Source organism: Mirounga angustirostris, unplaced genomic scaffold (assembly GCF_029215605.1).
Source record: "Mirounga angustirostris isolate CCGP_5_RB_7025 unplaced genomic scaffold, mMirAng1.0.hap1 SCAF_1, whole genome shotgun sequence".
NCBI lineage: Eukaryota > Metazoa > Chordata > Mammalia > Carnivora > Phocidae > Mirounga > Mirounga angustirostris.
The window spans coordinates 141128773-141151555 of NW_026991709.1; the positions used below are offsets into that span (position 1 = coordinate 141128773).

At 34.5% G+C, this 22783-nt stretch overlaps 1 protein-coding gene across 3 annotated transcripts in view; it reads right to left on the minus strand.

The window, feature by feature from the left end:
- Positions 1 to 612: 612 nt before the first annotated feature.
- The window catches only part of AZI2 (5-azacytidine induced 2), a 40875-nt gene continuing 18704 nt past the window's right edge, over positions 613 to 22783 (minus strand). The window contains exons 2-9 of one of the 3 annotated variants that reach the window (XM_064588889.1): positions 21993 to 22066; positions 20839 to 21059; positions 19067 to 19192; positions 18494 to 18593; positions 17254 to 17402; positions 10218 to 10276; positions 4490 to 4608; positions 613 to 2237 (exon numbers count right to left, since the gene is read on the minus strand). In XM_064588889.1, the coding sequence (XP_064444959.1) occupies positions 1825 to 2237; positions 4490 to 4608; positions 10218 to 10276; positions 17254 to 17402; positions 18494 to 18593; positions 19067 to 19192; positions 20839 to 21059; positions 21993 to 22005 (1200 nt within the window). In that variant the 5' untranslated portion in view covers positions 22006 to 22066 and the 3' untranslated portion in view covers positions 613 to 1824. Of the gene's footprint in view, positions 2238 to 4489; positions 4609 to 10217; positions 10277 to 17253; positions 17403 to 18493; positions 18594 to 19066; positions 19193 to 19290; positions 19364 to 20838; positions 21060 to 21992; positions 22067 to 22783 lie in introns of those variants that run through there. The other 2 variants (XM_064588900.1, XM_064588894.1) reach the window with 2 other exon arrangements.

Here is a 22783-nt window from a genome sequence, read left to right on the forward strand (position 1 = left end):
CGTTTCTTCCACTTAAAAGAACTGGTTTAACAAGACAAATGCCTGTTAACATGTATCAAATGAACAACTAACAATTAGTACCTGACCTTGGAATATATAGGCAAGGACAGTATTTCACATTCTCTTCAATTTCAAACAAAAATAATTTATTTTAATTAAACAATTTCTTGGTATTGTTCAAAACATTAATCAAGCCATTATCTCATACTACTTCTTTACAAAGGAAAAGTTTCCAACCTTGGTTTAAAAAAAGGCAAACCAGTAAGCTACATTAGAGATTAGATAGAATATATAGCCTATGCAGCCACATGAGAAATAGTTTCTGCTGCTTTGTTATTACACAGGTAGTTGCTTCCTTTAGCTAAAGCCTGGAGTCTTGTATTTGTTTTATGCATATTGGGTTTTGTTCTATTACTTGGCAGGAGATTGTACTCCCTAGAGTCAGCTGTGTTCATTGGTCAGAATAAATTCCAGCATCTGACACCAATTCCATTAATCACAGACAAGCTTGAATAAGTGAGTAAGATAATAGAAAGACAAAAATATCTGGTGAACAGTGAACATTGTTTATGTATGTATGCTGTTCAGTTAATATAGAAGAGATCTGAGATATTCTTTTGAGTTCAAGGTATTTGAAACTGTCTATCAAAAAGGATAAAGGCCTCCTACATGAAACACTTTATCTCAGGCAAAAGATGTGTAAGCCAACTAATACATTATATTACTAATATGTTAATACTACCACCCTGCAAGAATTTAGATAGATTTCCATGTGAAGCCATCCTTGTTATATCCTTGTTTATAAATGATAGGCCACTTAGAATCAAAAAGTCGGGACATTTCATGATTGTACTATATCAATACAGCACAGAATTTGGTTTACAGAATTATAATTCCTAATTTGGTTAATGAAAAAATCACTAGCTCAATGAGTAAAATGTTACATTTCAAAAAAACTAACAATTTATAAGTTGCTCTACATTAACAAGCAGGTATAGACTCTTTGAAGAAAATTACCTGATCCAGTTACATACTTAGATTTTCATTATGGACCACTGAAGGCACAGATTTAGACTGAAACCTTTGTGGTGCTCTTTATACTTCTCATTGACTACTACAGAATTATAATAGTTTACACACCACATAGTTTTTCAACTATTTCATTACTTTTTTCAGTTAGGAGTTGAGGGATGTACAGGACAAAGTTGGCTTCAATGATTAGGTTATTTCAAGTATTAACACTGTGATTAAAAAAAATTTTTTAAGTCTTAAACTTTGAAACACAATAAGCATATGGAGATGGAATAACCTGTAAGAGATAACTACTATTCAACTATAACACTCTTCATCTTTATGCAATATAAAGTCAATAGAAACATAACCTATTCATTTTGCCATTTGCTCTTGTTTGCAACTCAAAGCAACTTACAATTTTTCTCAGATATTAATGGCCTCTTATTTTTATGAATGGATATTTAGGCATTTCACATGCTTTATAAAACCATGTCTAAGAAATTTTAATTCCATTCTTTATGTGAGAGGCTGTTATTTACAATTACTATCAAAGGTAGAACTGTCTCTTTGAAACACCTTAAGTTTATTAATAAGTAGCATATGTCTGATTCTTAGCTGGAACATGGAGCTGGAGGGTGCTCTTTCATACTGGAAAATCAGCTACATAATGTGGAACAGTATGTGCAAATGTATATACCGAAGAACTCTGCAAAAGTTTAATCAAAATCTGCTTTCAGTTTAAATAATTTTTGAGAGTGTCACTGAGGGAGATACAGTAACCTCATGACCAGATCATGAATCTCTTCAGAATTAATTCTTATAAAGACAGTTTTGATTATGTTGATCCAAGTAATGCAGTGGTGGCAGGTTGGGTAAAGGCAAAGTTTTATTTTTAGTTTCCCCAAATGCTGTCTCACTTGATTTAGGAGGGCTTGGGAATACCCAAGAATTATCTTCCAGAGAATTTCTGCCATAAGAGTTGTGTTCCTGAAAGTTAGTACCATCATGAAGAATGGATCGCTCATTATCTGTCCATGATTGGAGAATTGCTTTCTCTGATAAAACCTTTATATCTCCGGGTAAAGGGGAAGATGTGGTATGGCAAACAGTTTTGCCATTTGGTGAGAGGGGGGAATGTCTTTTGTATGTTGCAGTAAAATTCGCCAAGTGCAGTTTTGTGCTGTCTCTCCCAAGGTCTTCCATGCATCCTACTGGGGCACAGGCTAAAAAGAAAACACAGGCTAAGTGTCAGTTGTCAAGGCATTTGTGATCATAAAATATGTAACATTTCATTAATTTAGTTACATCTAGAACTGGAAATAAAACTAACATTTCTAAATTAGTGTGATCACTGGGGCACTGTGACTTGACAGATGAAAAATGATCTGAGTTCTAATCCTGGATCACTATTTACTGACATTGAGACTTTACTTTAAAATCACTTAATTACTTCCAGGTGTCACTTCTCTTGTCTGCAAAATTGACATAGTAATCTCGCCCTGCCTATTTCACAGAATTATTAATGAAGATGAATTCCATAGTTTAAGAAGTTGGAAACCAATAAAGTTAAAATACAGGAAGGATCCCCTTCTTGGCTCTTAAGGTGGCTAGAAAAGGTTTGTAGACTGTTTACCTGTCAGTGGAAACTAAGCTGTTCTAAAGTAATGTTAAATACAATATCCTTTGCTTATTCAAATCTTTTTTCCATAGGTGCTTTAAAAGTAAATTTTTTCAGAAATAATTATATTGTGAATTGATGAGGCCTAAATGAAGTTTTAATATATATCCGAAGGCTTTTATGGATAAAAGTTTGAATAAAATTTATAGAATAATCCTGTTTCTTAAATACACACACATTTCTGCTATGGTTACGGTAATAGGTCAAGGAAAAGAATGTGTTTAGTACACACGTAATGGCTTAGAAAACAAACTGCTTTAAAGCTGTTATTTAGTGATAGCCAGCATAATGGTAGTATGAGCTTATGAACTTCGACTTCTCTTCCCCTTCCAATTAACCAACTCGGACAGAATGCTAGGAATTAGAACAAAGACTTCAATCTATAATTTTGTAAGACACTGAACCACATTATAAAATAAGCTCATTCCCTTTTTTTCTTGGGAAGAGGGATAGGAATAGAGGAGACATAGAAGTAATGGTGCTCAACTTCTGGACAAGAGTGATCTGTAGGTTAGGAAAAAAGGTGATTTAGTCTTCTCTATTCCTCAAAGCACTGAGTTCTGCAGTAAGGAGTGAGCCTGCCACTGTTGTAGTGTGCTAGAAAATTTATGGTCTGATACACCAAAAGACTCATCCTTCAGCTCAGAAGGGACACAAGAATGAGTCATTTTCAAATACGGAAAGAGCATTTCTCCTATATTATTCTTTGGAAATTGTATTTATTATATAAACAAAGAGCCTCACTGAAAACCCCCTACAAAATTATTCTGCGTTCCTTTTAAAAGAACATACATTTGCCTCATATGTAACCCTGCCCTTGAAAAACTCAAGGGCAAAATGAACCATAAATTAAGTTGGAGCCTGCCAGGGCACCATATTAGTTTGCCTGATTCATAAATAACTCTCATGAAACTGAAAGGAGTTTTGACTTCAGTTTTCCTTTTTCCCTCCTAGTAAATACTCCTGAGGAGATTTATAAAATACTCTTGTGCCCTCTTTAGGCGTAATACGAGGGGCATATAATTTTAAATTAGGTGATGGTGATTATTTTTTATAAAAAGTCACATCTCATTCCTTTAAACTTAGGGCATTCAAATTTACAACTTTTCAGAAATATACCTATTATGTAATAAGAAGTGCAAATGCACTGATTTTTCTGAGGTATAAAAATAGCTTTGACGAAGTAGCCACTACTACGTTAGCCCAAAACTCAAAAAGTTTAGTGAGCCAAGCAGTTACATAGGAAAAGCAAATCAATGAAAATTTTCATTTCATTGAAAGGGATAAGGGGATAATACCTAGTCTCCATTCTAAACAGTCTATCCTTTATGGAAATAAAAGTTTACCAAATGAAAAGAACCCAATGAATTCATCAAAGTAATTTTTTTCAAAAACAATTTAAAGAGCTAGGTCTTTGATATGTTCTGTAGCACTGGAATGAAAAATAGCTTTTGGTGTCTTGGTCTCTCTTTAATATAAGAAGGAGTTGTGGTAAAAGGTCAACTAGAGCCAACTTAACACCTCAGCCTTATACACATAAGCAACACTTGGCTGAGAAAAAAAGCCACAAGGGGAAAAGAATACAGTACTGAAGAAAAAACACATCAGCAACACCTTTATGTGTGAAGTTGACCAGTATGAGAATGAAGCCAAAGCAGAGAATAGGTCGGCTGTGAACATACTATATATACTTTGGCTTATCAAAATCATCTGATGAAATTTCGATAAGAAACAATAGCCAGTTGCTCTTCAAGCTGTTTGGCTGGCATCAGTGGTTTCCAGCAAACATTAACTTGCCTTTCTTGATTGTAGTTGGGGTTTTCAGTTTTCTTAGTAGTTCAGCTTGTACTTGAGTCACCAAATGTAAATTAGACATTTCTCTCTTCAGTTCCCAGTATGCATTTTGCATATTATCACTGAAATACAGTTTTTTTTAAAAAAGTTAATGGTTATAATTTTCTTTATAGACAGAAAGGAGTGACTTTAAAGTAGAAATGAGCATATCTGCATTTCTGCTCCAATTAGTTTTGAGATGATATAAATTAAAACTTCCTCATTAAATAACAAATACAATTAGGGCATTAAAACAAGTAAAAAGATCTTATTCATAATAATACTGACCTAATTTCTAGCCATTAATTGAACTATATTAAACAGAAGGGTATTACAAAAATTATTACAGTGAAGTTTCTTATTAATTATAGCCTACCATGTGCTGTGCTGTGACTACAAAAGTAAGGGGTATGGCCTTCATTTACAAATCTGATCAAAAATAAAGTGACATTTATTCATGTATAGAGTTTTAATTTGTATTTATCTCTTGATTATTTGGTTTTGACGTTGTGAATTGAAATGTATCAACTGAATATATACCCAAATCCACATTAAAATTTAGGTTTCATGTATTTCATTCTTTTATGTTTGACTGGGCTGTCTCATATTGTTGGTTCTAAACCAATGTGACATGACAGCACAAGACAAGAAGAGCCAGATGATTTCCTGGTAAGGGAAAAGAAGCGAGAGAGGATTATATGAAACAAATTATAAACTTCATAAATGCCAGTCATTTTCATAATTTGACAAGTTTAAGTTATTTTAAACCTAATTTGCAAAAGTTTCATTCTCCCATTAAACATGGATATTCATGATTTTTTTTTTGGTTTTTAATTGCCAACTAAATAAACTGAAATCTTCTATATTCTTACTTTGCTATACAAAAATATGTAAAATGTTAAGTATAAAAACAACTGATCTCATAGCATTCAAATGACCGTTACTGCCTCTTAAAGATATTGGCGTAAATTTAATAAGTAAATCAAGTTAGAAAAGATGTCAGTTTTTATCTAGCTATACACAAAAACCTTTGAACAAACCAAGGGGTAATACTCTTGATACCTAAATCTAATATCCTATTCAAATTACAATGCAACAGACCTACTCAAAAACCATCATTCTGGAATGTAAGCTTATATACGTTTTTTTGGTCAAGATATTTCTATTCCACTCAGACTACAATTCTTTCACTAGAAGCAGAATATACTGCTTTCGGGAAAAATCCACATGTTTTAGTCTATTGTAAATGTCATTTGTCAAACAGTAGTCTATTAAAAATCACAGAGCTTTTTGCAGGTTTTTGATAAGTGTGAAATAATTACTTCACAAAAATTAGTTAACCACCTCCACTTCACCAGTAAACATCTGAGATGTATGCTACAATGAATGTTTCACATAGGAACCTGTCTTAAGTGTGAAGAGTTGTTGGTTCCTTGTTGCAATTGTGGGTATTCAGTATGCTTTCCAAAGAGTTACATTATATAGCAGTAAGGGTAAGTGCTGTATATGTGCTAATTCATGCAGACAGTCATGATATGAATAATACAGTTTAAAAATAGTGTTTAATTATTGGCATGAGATGGTAAATCAGTACCTGACTTTGAGAAAAGAAAAGCAAATACCCAAGACTGTGTTTGGATCCTAGAGTATCAAACACATTTAATCATTCAAAATAGCTAAGCATGTAAAATAAAAACAATTATAATAGAAGTGTTAAAGCAGTGTCTAATACACATTTTCCAATTCAATTTAGTGAACACTGCTTATATACTAGGTTAAACTAAAAACTAGGTCACCAAGTTTAACATACATCTAAGTCTTTTTCTTTTGCCCTTAATGTCACCTGATTAAAAACTACAGCTTAAAAAAAAAAAAAAAAAAAAAAAATTACCAAGTATAAGCTCTCCCCCTTGTGGATAACAAAGTAATAACAGTCACTTTAAAGTGCTACAGTCCTCAAAGTATGTTAAAAAAAATTAATTCTATTTGAACAAAGTACTTAAACATTACTTAAGTGAGATTGGAAAAGGCAAACTGTCATCCACAAATCTTCAGCAGAGTTCCAGTTAACCTTCACTTACCCAGATATTTTTGAAATTGTACAGGCTGGCTGTGCCCCCGCCCTCCCCAACCAACCAGGAGTATGAATTTAGTTAAGTTTTGCTTTAAATGACACAGGTGCATATATATGTATAGGTGTGTGTGTGTGTGTGTGTGTGTATATATATATATATATATACAAGAAATTATAAAACGAGCACTGAGATGCAACACTAAAAAGCATCCCAAATGAGAACCCTACAAAATAAAATAGACGAAACAAAAAAATGATGGGTGAAATGCCTAACATAATAAATGCTCAACCATGTTCTCACACCAACTTGGCAAGCTGGGTAACCACATTTTCCGCGCGAGGAAACAGGTTCAGGAGAACTTACTCCATACTCTTTAACATGTTGCTGATCAAAGCCATCTTTTAATTATCCCCAGTCTAAGGACTGCCTGCTGCCTTTTTGGGGTAACATTTTTCATATCACTATTACCATCATCTTCATCACACATTTACCAAGCACCTCCAATATGCTGGCTGCCAACAAAACCTTCTTAACCTCAAATTTCAACCCTCTAAATTTTAAATGTAACGTACCTCCTCCTTGAGATGTGAATAAGCAGATTTCATGTCCTGCTTACGAAGTCAAATTGTGTAAAAGCCCAGTTTTCTTAATTGACACTATATATTCAAGACTCTTCAATAGTGAAATGAGTATTCCTTGTCTAAGAAAAATCTAATTTTTTACTTCACCCATTTGTGTTTTTCTTTAGCTTCTGAAAATTTACTGAACTATGACATTCCCCAGAGAAACAAAAATCAAAGTATGAGATATCTTACCCAAGAGCTAAAGATTTAGAAATGTATATTTTGACAACTGTGATTCCCCACAACCAAGAGTCTTTTAGACATTTTTGATTGTGAGGCCCAGCAAGGAATCATTTTACACTGCAACCCAAAGAAAACAAGTTATGAGAAACCATACTTACCCCCTTATTATGTTTAATACAATCTGGTATGTTCTATTCTGTTTTATTCAATATTTGTATAAAATACTTACCTCAACACACAAAGTTTCATGACCACTAAGGGTCCCACAGCACATTTTGAAAAACACTAACCTCATCCATATTTCCTAAAGATTTACATTTTAAGAAGTTCACAGTGTAAGTTTACTCCGTACCTAGATACGTTTAAGAACAACAACCTAAAGCTAACACCAAATCGAACACTGGCAGGAAACAGGCCAAATTTCTGATTGGGCTGTTGTTAAATGATGTTGTACACAGTAAGTACCATATAAAAGGCCTCCGGTAACTAAAGGTTCACTCTATATGAGGTACCTCATTTGCCTGGCAATATAATGGAGGAAATATGAAAAAAAAGTTTTCCCAAAAAGGGTGCTTTACAAATAAATGAAAAATAATCTGGGACGCCTGGGTGGCTCAGTCGGTTAAGCGTCTGCCTTTGGCTCAGGTCATCCTGGGATCGAGCCCCGCATCAGGCTCCCTGCTCAGCAGGAGACTCTGCTTCTCCCCCTCCGCTCATGCTCTCTCTCTCTCTTGCTCACTCTCAAATAAATAAAATCTTAAAAAAAAAAAATAATCCTTAAAAATATATAAACTTGTACTTAAAGGTTTTGTGGAAACACTCCTATGTACCTTTTTGCTAATGTAGTAAACTTACATCTGAGTTGTTCCACTTAAAAGTGATGACGTAACTTAAAAATACAGGACTATAAACTGGGAATAGGTATAAATGGTAAGGTGAAGGAAAAACAAGATAAAGTGCAGCTAGGAATGAGGCTAACATAAAAATGCGTGATAAAAAGTTTACCAAGGAATAAACTACAAATTTGGTTATTAGTTTTCTAGTTACTAACCAGAAAAGGGAAACCTAATTAGTTTTGCAATTCATATTGTTTACATAAAATAAATGCGAACCAACCTGTATAAAACCATAAATATACTTTGAGCACTAGCGAGCCATTAGGACATGCTTTAATTATATAGTTCTTTTAGCAGACAAATAACTCTCAGAGTGGAGAACTTAAGGCAAATCTTTCTAAAAATTGTTTCTCTCAGCTAATACTCTGAGTTAATACTAAGCTTTAGAGAATTCAAAACTGCACTTTGAAGCCAAAATTACAGACTTGGGCAGCCTCAAAAACTAGACTCATCTCCTTGTACCTTTATCCTCTTAAATCCTGGTGTAGAGATCCCTCACTATCTTGTTAGTTATATGATGTCTTTAAAGACATCTGGGGGGAGAGGCAGCTTTTTGAGTTATTCTCAGTAGATGTAAACCAAATTATGTAAATTTTCCCATGAATGGAAGCAGAAGTCTCATTCTGTATCATGTATCCCTAATACACAATATACATAGCCCTTTCATTTGACGTACTCTTATTCTAACATATTTCTCTGTTCCCTGCTTCTATCCAAAAATGGTTTGAAAAGGCTTATAAAACTGATAAATACAACAAAATGAGGGGAAAAAACCTGGGTTGACAGGAGAAAAGATAATTTTGATAAAGAAGAAAACTTTCAGAAATATGGGGTGTCTGGGTGGCTAGGTTGGTTATGCATCCAACTCGGTTTCGGCTCAGGTCATGATCTCATGGTGGTGAGACAGAGGCCCTGTGTCGGGATCCATGCTCAGTGGGAAGTCTGCTTCCCCTCTCCCTCTGCCCCTCCCCTGCTCACACACACGCCTTTCTCTCTAAGATAAATATATCTTAAACAACTTTCAGAAATAATTTACATGGACACTGACCTAGACACACTGTTTAAAAAGGAAAAAGTTCCTTGCTGGTAAAGTTAGATGCAACTTGAAGGCATAACAAATGGCAGAGTTTAATAGTTGCAAGAGAGATGTGTTATGACCCACAAGGCCTAAATATGCTAGTCCCTTATAGAAAAAGTTTGCTACCCCCTGGATCTAGAAGATTGGCTGCAATCTTCAAATTGTTTGCCCTAGTTGCTCATTTCTCTCAATTAGGTTTTTTGATAGGAATAGGAAGGAGCCATTTCACATTATTTACTTTAGACTAGTAAACTTTAGAAGCCAAATGATCCAACAATGAAGTCAACTCACTATTTTTCATTGGATGAAAGAATCCATATACAGAAGGGATGTAAAATAAGATAATTTGAAACAGTACATGTTACTTAAATAAAAATGACATCTATTTAAGAGAAAAAGGGTTAAAGTAATATACATGAACTCTTATAGCTACTTTTGTTTTTACCCTAGGAGGACAGTTCTCTTAAAATTCATGTTATACCAAAGACTAAGGTGGTCCAAGTTTGCCCTTAGGACAAGGTGGTACTACTGTATATGGAAATGTATAATTCTTCATGCAAAATCAGGATTACAGAATACTTTCTACACAGCTAGCTCCCTAAAGCCCTATCTAAAATATTGAGGCCTCACAATATATACCATTCTACTAAAGTTCAAGCCAACTGTTGAAGAGCAGTTAAATGTTTTTTATAAATCCACTGTGGTCAGAGATTACATGCAGTACCCAAATAGTATCCATTTGCTTTTAAGGTTAAATCATAACAGAAATCTAGGTAAGCTATACAAAGTGGCCTACGGAAGAATATGCTATTTCTGAATGTTGAAGAATGTTCATACCTTGAAATGCTCAGTCTTTGGAGATCACTGCTCTTCAGATTGTCTTCCTGAGATGGATCCTATTATTTGTTAAAAAAAAAAAAAATTTAAAGTTGTAATTGTTAAGAAGTATAGATCTGTTTCCCAACTAGTGCCTTATGATGTGGAAATTTCACATATACAGGGGCCCATGGTTACAAAATATTGGGAAACACTGTTCAACTTAAATAGGTTCCTACACTTTAGGACTTCTCAGAACCTTTGGTACATATAACAGCACACTGTGAGTCACTAAATGGGCTATTATTGGGTACCTGAGACCTCTACCCAACTCCATTTTAAAGATCCAGTGTTTTCTAAATTTTGTTGGCCCTAGTGTCTTTTTTTCCAAAGGATCAACTTTTCTGAATATAAATGACTGGATACTGGGGGAAAGTTTAAAAGGGCCATAAGTGGAACTGACTCTCATTATCTCATTGATCTCATTAATACCAAACAGTAATCTACTGAGTAACCCCCCCCCCCAGAAAAAAAAACCCACCTCATTATTATATCCATGTAGGGATGCTATTTCACACTTTAAAAGATGTTATAAAATGCTTCACAGAAAATACCACCTCAAAAATATTTGTAAATATGGCTATAGTAGATATAAGATTAATAAAGTGAACATAATTTTTTCTCCCTGACTTGCTCTCTGATTCCCACATCCAAGGGGACTCTGATCAGCAATATCTTTGAACAAAATTTAAAACAACATCAAGATTTCAACTTGGAACCTCTGATAAGTTTATTTTAAGCATTCCACTCTTCCTTTTCCTGGTTCATTTCTTTATCTTAGTTGTGAGCATTTTTAAATTTTAAATCCCTCCCTCACCCTGTCAAAGAAGTTCCTATGAAGGTTGAGAACGAAGTCTTAAATTTTATTATTTATTTATTTAAAGATTTTATTTAGGGCGCCTGAGTGGCTCAGTTGGTTAAGCGACTGCCTTCAGCTCAGGTCATGATCCTGGAGTCCTGGGATCGAGTCCCCGCATCGGGCTCCCTGCTTGGCGGGGAGTCTGCTTCTCCCTCTGACCCTCCTCCCTCTCATGCTCTCTGTCTCTCATTCTCTCTGTCTCAAATAAATAAATAAAATCTTAAGAAAAAAAAATAAAGATTTTATTTGACAGAGACAGCGAGAGCAGGAACATAAGCAGGGGGAGCAGGAGAGGGAGAAGTAGGCTTCCCACTGAGCAGGGGCTCGATCCCAGGACCCTGGGATCACGACCCGAACCAAAGGCAGACGCTTAGCAACTGAGCCACCCAGGCACCCCTTAAATTTTTTTAAAACAATTCCTCTTTTATTAAACTCTTGTTTCTTAGTCTTTCAGATGCCATTTCAGCAGTAAATGAAAAATTTCTAAAGTTTCTTCTACCTTCAAATGTCTCTATGATTTATGATAGATGAATTAAACTAAAAGCAAATCCCCTAGCACCATCTAGTGGGAAAGAGTAACTAATAAGAACTGAACTGTAACACACACACCCTCTTAACAGTACTGCTTTTCTGGATTACCTTAAGTTTTTTTGACACACACTGACTTACTGAATACACTATATACTAGGCATTGTGCTAAATGTGTTACATGTTATCTAACCTTCATGGAAAAAACAGATATTTAAAAGTCTACTTTAAAGAAAACAAGTTCAGAAGAAGTAAATGATATTCCTAATGTTACATAGTTAATAAGCAACACCATAATTATAAGCCAAATTTTTTACAATTCCATGGTACTGCTACCTACTCTATAAGGAAATATCCATTATGTAAAAAGCTATCATTTTCCTTTCAAGGAAAATCTATTTACTGACAATTATAATTCAGAGCTTCCAGGTACAGATCTTTCTTGCAATCACATCTTTAAAAAAAAAAAAAAGCCTCTAGGGGCACCTGGGTGGCTCAGTCAGTTAAGCATCTGCCTTTAGCTCAGGACATGATCAGGGCCTAGGACTGAGTACCACGTTGGGCTCTCTGTTCAGTAGGTAGTCTGCTTCTCCCTCTGCCCTTCCCCCTGTCTCGTGTTCTCTCTCAATTACATAAAATCTTTAGAGGTCTTTTTTTGTTTAAAGAAGATGGCAGAGGAGAAGGATCCTATACTCACCCCGTTCCACAGATACAACCAGATAACATCCACATCAGTGTCAATAACCCAGAGAACTGGCAGAACAGAACAGATCCTGACTCGATCCCAGGATCCCACAGCAAAAAGTAAAGAGGAGACCATACTGAAGAGGCAGGAATAGCAGGCAGGAGCTAAGCACACCCACCCAAAGGACTGTCCGCAGAAGAAGGGACACCACTGGCACAGAAAAGGAAGAAAAACAGACCCTCACACTATGCACACCCCAGGTATGGGGAACACATACAGGGAAAACGAATCCCTGTAACATTTGGCTTTGAAAACCCAGAGGGGCCTAATTACCCCACAAGAAGAGAAAGAAAGGAGGCAGAAAAGCTGAAGAAGAGCTGAAAACTTCCCAAATCTGGGGGAAGAAACAGAAATCCAGATACAGTAGGCACAGAAAGCCCCCCATCCCAAGAGGTCCACAGCAAGACACATAGTAACTAAAACGGCAAAAAGTGGTGACAAAGATAAATTTTAAAAGTAGTAAGAGAAAACATATACAAGAAATACCCAGGATTATAAGAGAATATTATGAAAAATAATATGCCAACAAACTAGGAAACATAGAAGAAATGGAGAAATTCCTACAAATATATAATCTCCCAAAACAGAATCAGGAAAAAATAGAAAATTTGAACAGACCAACTACCAGCAATGAAATTGAATAATTAATCAAAAAATTACCAACAAACAGAAGTCCAGGACCAGATGGCTTCACAGGCAAATTATACCAAACATTTAAAGAAGAATTAATACCTATTCCTCTCAAACTATTCCAAAAATTCGAAGAGAAAGGAAAGCTTCCAAATTCATTATATGAGGCCAGCATTACCCTGATACCAAAACCAGATAAAGATACTACAAAAAAAGGGAACTATAGGCCAATATCGCTGATGAACATAGCTGCAAAAATCCTCAACAAAATACCAGCAAACCAAATCCAACAATACATTAAAAAAATATATCATTCACCATGATCAAGCAGAATTTATTCCTGGGAAGCCAGGGTGGTTCCATATTCCCAAATCAATCAACGTGATACATCACATGAACAGGAGAAAGGATAAAAACCATATGATCATTCCAACAGATGCAGAAAAAGCATTTGACAAAATTCAATATCTGTTCATGATAAAAACCCTCAAAAAAGTAAGTATGGAAGATACATGCCACAACATTATAAAGGCCTTTTATGAAAAACTCATAGCTAACATAATACTCAAGAGGGAAAAATGGAGAGCTTTCCCCCTAAGGTCAGGAACAAGACAAGGATGTCCACTCTCACCACTTTTATTCAACACGGTACTGGAAATGGCAGCCACAGCAGTCAGACAAGAAAAAGAAAAGACATTCAAATTGGTAAGGAAGAAGCAAAACTTATCACTACTTGCAGATGACAGAATACTATATGCAGAAAACCTGAAAACACCACCAAAAATCTACTAAAACCGATAAATGAATTCAGTAAGGTTGCAGGACACAAAATCAATATATAGAAATCTGTTGCATTTCTATACACTAATAATGAAGTAGCAGGAAGAAATTAGGGAAACAATCCCATTTACAACTACATCAAAAATAATAAAATACCTAGGAATAAACTTAACCATGTAAGTGAAATACCTGTACTCTGAAAACTATGAAACACTGATGAAAAAAACTGAAGATGACACAAACAAATGGAAAGATACTCCATGCTCACGGATTGGTAGAACAAACTGTTAAAATGTTCATTCTACCCAAAGCCATTTACAGATTTAATGCAATCCCTATCAAAATACCAAGAGTACTTTTCACAGAACTAGACACATTATACTAAAATTTGTATGGAACCACAAAAGACCCTGAACACCCAAAGCAATCTTGAGAAAGAACAACAAAGCTGGAGATAGCACAATCCCAGATTTCAAGATATACTACAAAGCTGTAGTGATCAAAACAGTACGGTACTGCCACAAAAACAGACAGAATAGAGAACTGAGAAATAAACCCATGCCTATACGGTCAATTAATCTATGAAAAAAGAGGCAAGAATATGCAATGGGGAAAAGACAATCTCTTCAACAAATGGTTTTGGGAAAATTGGACAGCTATATGCAAAAGAATGAAACTGCACCACTTTCTTACACCATACACAAAAATAAACTCAAAATGGATTAAAGGCCTAAATGTGAGACCTGAAACCATAAAACTAGAAGACAACATAGGCAGTAATCTCTTTGTCATTGGCCTTAGCAACATTGTTTTAGATATGTCTCCTTGGGAAAGGGAAACAAAAGCAAAAATAAACTTCTGGGGCTACACCAAAATAAAAAGCTTCTGCACAGCAAAGGAAATAATCAAAACTAAAAGACAACCTACTAAATGGGAGAAGATACTGACAAATGACATATCTGATAAAGGGTTAGAATTCAAACATATAAAGAACTTACACAAGTCAGCACCTAAAAAACAATCTAATTAAAAATGGGCAGAGGACTGACTTTCGGGTATTAAAGAGGGCATGTACTGAATGGAGCACTGGGTGTTATACGCAAACAATGAATCATGGAACAATACATAGAAAACTAACGATGTGATGTATGGTGATTAACATAACATAATTAAAAAAAAAACGGGCAGAGGACCTAAATAGGCATCTGTTCAAAGAAGATATACAGACAGCCAACAGACACGTGAAAAGATGCTCAACATTAACTCATCATCGGGAAAATGCAAATCAAATCTACAATGAGATATCACCTGACACCTATCAGAATGGCTAAAATCAAAAAACGTAAGAGACAAGTATTGACAAGGATGAGGAAAAAAAGGAACCCACATGCATGTCGGTGAGAATGCAAACTGGTGTAATCCACTTTATAGTCTGGAAGTTCCTCAAAAAGTTAAAAACAGAATTACCATGAGTGTGTATACACACACACACACACACACACACAAAGGGGACTATTACTCAGCCATAAAAAGAATCAAATCCTGCAATTTGCAACAACATGGATGAATCTAGAGAGTATAATGCAAATAAGCAAAGTAAGCCAGTCAGAGAAAGACCAATACCGTGATTTCACTCACATGCAGAATTTAAAAAACAAATGAACAAAGAAAAAGAAAAACCAAAAAACAGACTCTTAACTATAAAGAATGACTAGATGGTTACCAAAGGGGAGGTGGGGGGGATGGTAAAATATGTGAAGGAGATTAAGAGTACACTTATCATGATGAGCAGTTAATATAGAATTGCTCCCATCCAAGTACTAACCAGGCCTGACCTGCTGAATCACTATAGTGTACACCTGAAACTAATATAACACTTGTACATGTTAGACTGGAATTAAAATATTTTTAAAAATTAAAATTAAGAAAAACGTACATAAATAAACAAGCAAAGGGACGCCTGGGTGACTCAGTTGGTTGAGCGACTGCCTTCGGCTCAGGTCATGATCCTGGAGTCCCTGGATCGAGTCCCGCATCGGGCTCCCTGCTCGGCGAGGAGCCTGCTTCTCCCTCTAACCCTCCCCCCTCTCATGTACTCTCTCATTCTCGCTCTCTCAAATAAATAAATAAATCTTAAAAAAAAATAAATAAACAAGCAAGTACACCAGCCAGCCAGCCAGCTAGCCAGCTTCTCAGGGGCTATGGCACCTAAGCTTATGGGATAGGATGCTGGAAGCCTTTGAAGGAACTGTATGTAACTGCAGAAATTAACTTCAGATGTTAAGTAGGAAAAAAAGTATTTTGCCCTAACAGGAACTGACAGTTATCTCTACAGTGTTTCCCCTTTACCGGGTCTGGGGGCTTGAAAACAAGTTCTCATTGTCCAGTTCAGAGGAATCAATTTGGCTAAGGCCAAGGTGGAATGCTATATTATTCTTAATGCGTGGCTGTCATGCAGGATGTCAGGACAGTTGGGATTCAGGCACGAATGTCCTGGCTGGCAATCAGGGAATACGGAAAGTAGTGTCTTTTTAGGTATTGGCATCCCAAAAGAAACCTGGGGTAGGTGACACAGCTCCTCAATGGGGTTAGAATGCTGTGATGGGCAAAACGGTTGAGAAGTAATTATCTAACTGGTTACCTTATTTAAAATACATGAATGTATATAATGGCTCTTTGACTCTAGACTACTAAACTTTTCTTACAACAACTATTTTAAACTTTGCATTTGGTACATTGCTCTCACAACTCCTCTTTTTCTCTACCATTTCTTCTTTTTCTCTTCAGCACTGTCATGACATCTAAAAACTTGTATTCAACTTTGTTAGAACCAATGTAAAGTATTAGTGAACAGACTTGGTGAGGACCTGAAAGGCAACTTGTGTTTTAGTGGATGACTTCAGGCTAACCATACTTCAGCAGCTCAGCACGGTTGTTTTTACTTTTTCCCCCCAATTCTTAAAATCTCAGCTATTTGCTGAAAATTGAAGTTGCCCAAAAGTATTGAGACCTTTGAAAATTAGTAGACTCTGTCAAGTTTTTTCTTTTCAAGAGTTCTAAAAACTAAGTTGTCTCTTGTGGTGTCTATATTAATCAAATTATTCAATTAAAATGATAAACTTAAAAACTTTACAGAAAAAAATGACTTAAGGAAACTGAAGGAAAAGGAATTTAAAAGGAATAGCTTTAATAAATTAATAAATGAACTAGTAAGCTTTTTTAAAATGAGCTTTTTAAAACAAAACTATATAATTCTGAGATTATGCTAGAAGTATACAGTATATCAAATTTTAGACAAAATGATTAAAAGGGAAGATAAAGGTAAATTTTTCAGAGAATGTAACTCTCTAGGTAGTTATAATATATGTTAACTCTATGATTTAATCTTTAGTTATAAATCCTAGCAATAGCATACACAGAATACTGAATTTCTCAATTTAATAATTCTGTAGTACCGTTTGTTTGGCTTTTTGTAGCTGTATTTTGAGGTCACTACATTCTTTCCTCATCAGTTCCAGCTCTTGTTCCAAACCATGGATCTTCAGGTCACAGCTCAACTTTTCCACCTCCCAGTTTGATGAAGGTGGATTTAAATTCCTCATCACTAAAAAAAGGATGGACATTAACTATTATTTCTGCCTTCTACATCTGTTGTAATTCCATAAAGGTTATACTAGTAAAATGTTGATAATACAAAACCTAATACAAAAGATGCACAACTAACAGTTTTTTAAAAACAGTAATTACTTTCAAAGATCTATGCTAATGAGAATAAGAAACCTACCAATCTTGTTTCAGAATGTATTAATCACCACTACCTCTGATCTTCTGTTTAGGTTAAAGTACAAGTTTGTCATTCTGGAACTTTCAAATATATAACACTAATCAAACACATGCTAAAACTTTTGACAAGTCAATAATATATGTCAAGGTTAAGACAGTGATAATTAAATGAAGTGAGGAAACTGAAGCTCATGTCTCTACTCCATCTAGTCCCCTTCAGAGTATGAAGTATGATCATCAGGCCTAGAACATGATGTCAAAACAATTTATTCATAAACATCTACTGTAGAAACTCCATACAACTGGATACTGAATTACCTTTGACTTAGTTCTTTAGTCTATCTAGAAAAAGCCCCAACCAGCTACTGTAAGAGAGCTCATCTCAAACTCCTATCAAAAGGTCTCTCTCTGAGACCTACTCTTCAGCTTGTCTCATCAGAATGTTCATGGGAACAGGCCAATAGCCATATGCTCCAGAACTAATTATTCACTCCAGCATCTCATCTGCACATTTTAACAATCTTCAGAAATTAAAAAAAAAGTAATTCTAACTACTCCATGACAGTATGTCTAAATAGCGGGCAAAAGTTCAGTAGAAAGGAAAAGCTAGGACATACCAGCAGGCAAGACGTTTTGACAAGGATGGAGTTCTACTCCTTTCTTCATCTACTTCATCACAAACTAGCCCTGAATAAAAACCATCAAATTTTCTCTAGGAAAAGTGCAACTTATATCTAAGGAAAAGTTAAAGCAGTTGATATTTTGGTGAAAGCAGATCAGAGAAATTAATGTAAGCCTAAAATTAAGTTAAGGCCTTAGCATACAGATACAGAAAACTGATAATGGATATAACACATAAATGGAAAATTATATTGATTCCATTATAATATTTGTAACAAGTAAGTGGCATACCCTGCTGAGTTTCCACCTCTGTCCTTAGCTGGAGGAGTTCTACTTCTTTAGATTGTAGCTGTTCATTCAATACTTTCAAAGATTCAGAGTTGTCTTTATTCTAGTTAAGTAGGGAAAATGCCAAATTACATTCAATAAAATCTATAGGTTGGTATATATTAATTTTCAGGTAGATGAAAAAAAACAGATTTAGGCCTTTAAAAAGCAAGGTGGGGAAATGAACCCAGTTTTTCAATAATCTCTTTTTTTCTTTTTCAAACTTAGGATATATTATTCACTGGCTTTTTTTCTTTTAAAAACACACTGACAAATTCTACCATGTCATGATTTTTCAAAATAAGTTAGTGGTGTTAGATATACTTAATTCCTAAACATCATTACATACTATATATTTATTTTGTACAGAAGTAAGTTATAAATATCACCATTAAAAATTCCTATTTTTGCCTTAAGGATGTATATTTTTAATTTTTTATTTAATAAATATAAGTATTTCTCTTATTTCTAATTTTAAACTTCCTGAAGAAGAAAACTCATTTGCAATACATAGAGATTGTTTTCAAACCAACTTACCATTTTATCCAATTTGCTTTTCAAATTATCTCTATCAATGCAAACCTCTCGATATGCATGGTAGGCTTTATTTACTTGTTCACGTCCCACAGAACTTGTTTCTTCATCTAATCGAGCTCCTATAAGCTAATGGTATAAAATTAGAAGGGAAAGCTTAAAGAAACTATTCTACAAAACAAACAAAACCAAAAAGAAGCCAGTCTTCTGATGGCTCCACACCTTACTTTTCTTTGTAATGCAGGGATAAAGCCTGGAGTATAATTAGGTAAACATTTCACTTCCAACAAGTAAGCCTTCCTGATTAAGAAAGCAAAAAAGTACAGGTAAATATTTTTAAAGTCTTCTATTTTATGCTTTTAATCAGTATTTTTTGTTATAACATATATTAATTCATCATACTAAAACAGTACATCATTCTTTTATAATACTTAGGTGTTTTCCAAGCCAGTAGTATTTCATTTCCACCATTAGAAAAAATGACAAGTTAAGGTATACTTGACTTTTTAAAGAATAAATGTGGTAGTTCATTAAATACTATATTATTCCAGAATAGAAATTATAGGCTTGTTGGCACAAAGTACAGAAATATTGCCAATGTTAGCTACACCAAATCACATTTTTCTACTTAATTTTAAAATGAGCTTAACTACAAGCTCCAAAATGTTACCTTTTCTCACTCTATCCAATTGTATCACAAATTTATTTGATTACCATTAAAGACAATGTATATGAATATAAAGAAATTATGATTTTTACAACTGACTTCCTTCCTCTTATTTCTCCTAGATGAATCAAACTCTAACCAAGCCCCATCCTTAAGTTTTTAATAACAAGATAATTATTTCCTTGGCAGCTAAGAATCCATTTCCTTCCCTTTTGAGGAAGCTGCTGTTTATAAAATACAAATACAATGATCTAATCTGAAGAAACATAAAACTAAGTTAAAACTTCTTAAAACTCAAAATATAAAAGGGTGAGTGATAAAGATTTCCCAGTACATAAAGCCAAGTAGATATGATGATTTATAATGGAATCAACTATCAAGCTTATATATTCTGTAACATTTAAGAGTGTCAGGTTTCTGCATGAAAAAGGTAAACAGAGAAAGGTAATTTATCAGTTAAAACATTATTCTGTGTGTTCAAGAACAAAAGAGAATATTGAGGTAAAGAAAATGTCAATCCTGGTGAACATGTTTTTAAACATTAGAACAATGTTACAGGAGATTCCTCCTTTGACATTTAATTTCCTTTGGTGGCATATCATTTTTTGCACAGATTTTATTTTTTTATTTTTTTAAAGATTTTATTTATTTATTTGACAGAGACACAGTGAGAGAGGGAACACAAGCAGGGGGAATGGGAGAGGGAGAAGCAGGCTTCCTGCGGAGCAGAGACCCCGATGCAGGACTTGATCCCAGGACCCTGGGATCATGACCTGAGCCGAAGGCAGACACCCAACGACTGAGCCACCCAGGCGCTCTTTTGCACAGATTTTAAAATCCTGAATAAAATACATACAGTTTATGAAGGTAAGGCAATCTAAAAAAAGAAAAATACATTCCAAGAAAAATATATTGCAAATCCTATTCTACAAATATTCACCACGTACGTGATATGTGAAGCACAGTATGAGAAGTACTGGGTTTTGAGACTAGCTGTGAGTTATCCTTGGAAACTTAGTACAACCAGGGAAGACAGTTTAGAAAAACTTTTTAAATTTCAAGTATTTTGAATTATTGAGTCATAAAATATAATAAAGATAATAATTACCTTTTCTTCCAAAAATCTTATTCTTTTCTTTAAGAAAGAGTTCTCTTTCTCTGAATCCTTAAGTCGTTTTTTGATGTCTTCATATGCAGTGACAAGGGCAAAATGTGAAGCAACAGATTCATCTCCTGAATATATTGAGATTGGAGTCACTGTGTCTCTCCTATGTGCTTTTTCATGATTCAGAATGCAGATATCATCTTCTACCAGTGCATCCATGACAGCTTTTTAAAATAATATAAAAGAAAATGTCTCATTGAATAAATGAGCAGGAAAAGAGAGATGTATTTAGAATAATGAGAATACCGGGTCAATGTTAAAAACTCCTATTTCTTTTACAGGCAGCCTAACATAGTGGTGAAAAGCATGGGCTCTAGAACCAGATTCTAGGAGATGCATCCAAGCCCTACTTAGTGTCAGTAAGACTTTGCGCTTAATCTCTCTGCCTCGGTTTCCTTATTTATAAAGTATAATAAATAGTAGCAACTGCTTCACAAAATTCTTAAGAATATTAAATAAGTTGATACCTATAAAGCATTTGAAACCCATCTAAGCTATTATTAGTAAGTGTTAGAAAAAGTAGTAAAACACTGTTTTTATAGGATAAAAATCTTTAAATTTATACCCACATATTTCTTCATTATCAGCATTTCCACTCTCAGATGTAAGCAGCAAGTTTTATAACTTCCCAAATTATAAATTTTCAAAAACTCTCCTGAGTACAATTCACTACAAGACTATTAAAGAAGTTTTAATGCATCCTCCACTATATTCTTTCTGTATTGGTAATTGATTGATTGTAATAGAAGACACAAAGGAATTAACATTTCAGTACTCACCATGTCCCAGTACCATGCACTACATTCTTTTAATATTATATCATTTAAATTCATCCGAACAATTCTATGAGGTAGGTATCACCTACATTTTATAGGATCAAAAAGGTAAAGTAATTTGCCCATGTTAAAGCTAGTAGATGTTAGCTCTGTGAGGGTACAGGTCTGTTTTGTTCATCATTGTGTCCCCAACTCATCATTGTAAGATGCCCAATAAATATTGGTTATTAAATGAAGAGTCAATAGTGTAGGATTCAAATCAAACTCTAACTCAAAAACCTAAGAGAAGAAGCCAGTTACTTCAGTAGTTAGTGAACTTACTTGCTTTGTACATCTACTTTTGCTGTTAGGCACAGCATTACTTCCCCATCTGAGAGTTATGTTCCTGAAAAACACTGGAAGGAGAAAATGTAGCTGAAATCTTTTAAGACCTCATGGGAAAAACACAGTAAGAGGGACTGCAGGTCATAAGAGAACCTAAAAAATCCTTTTAAATACTTTCTAGTTTGAAATAAAACATCAAATACAGCATTCTAAAAAAGAGTATCAATGGAATTTCATGTATCTTATATTAGTAATTCAGGATTAATGAAAAACATTTTTATTTACTATTTCTTGCTTGGAATGACATTTGATTGCTTACTGTGTCACTCACTGTTCCAAGAATATTATAGGTGAGGAAACTGAGGTAGAAGGAATTTAAGTAATTTTCCCAAGTAAAATAGTAAATAATGAGATGTAACATAGGTAATTATGCCACAGGATCCATGTTTTACTATGCTTGCTTTTCTCCAAAACTTCTGACCTCCCTCCTTGTATCTATCAACGCCTCTGAAGTCCATTTTGCTTTATTTCAGACATGAATACTAAGGAAAAATGTATGTTTTTTCTGGTTCCAGTCTTCTATCATTGTATTCTTGCTTTACTGATTTTTGTAACAAAAAGCTTCCAACTTGAGAACGTTCTCAAATAATGTCAGTTTGGTGTATCTAGCAATTTGTTTATATCTAGGATGACAAGAAAGGCAGGCAAAAATGAATGTGTGTACTACAATATAAGTAGGTGAAACCTACCATTCAATCTTCAGCAACACCAACTTAAAAATTTCTAAC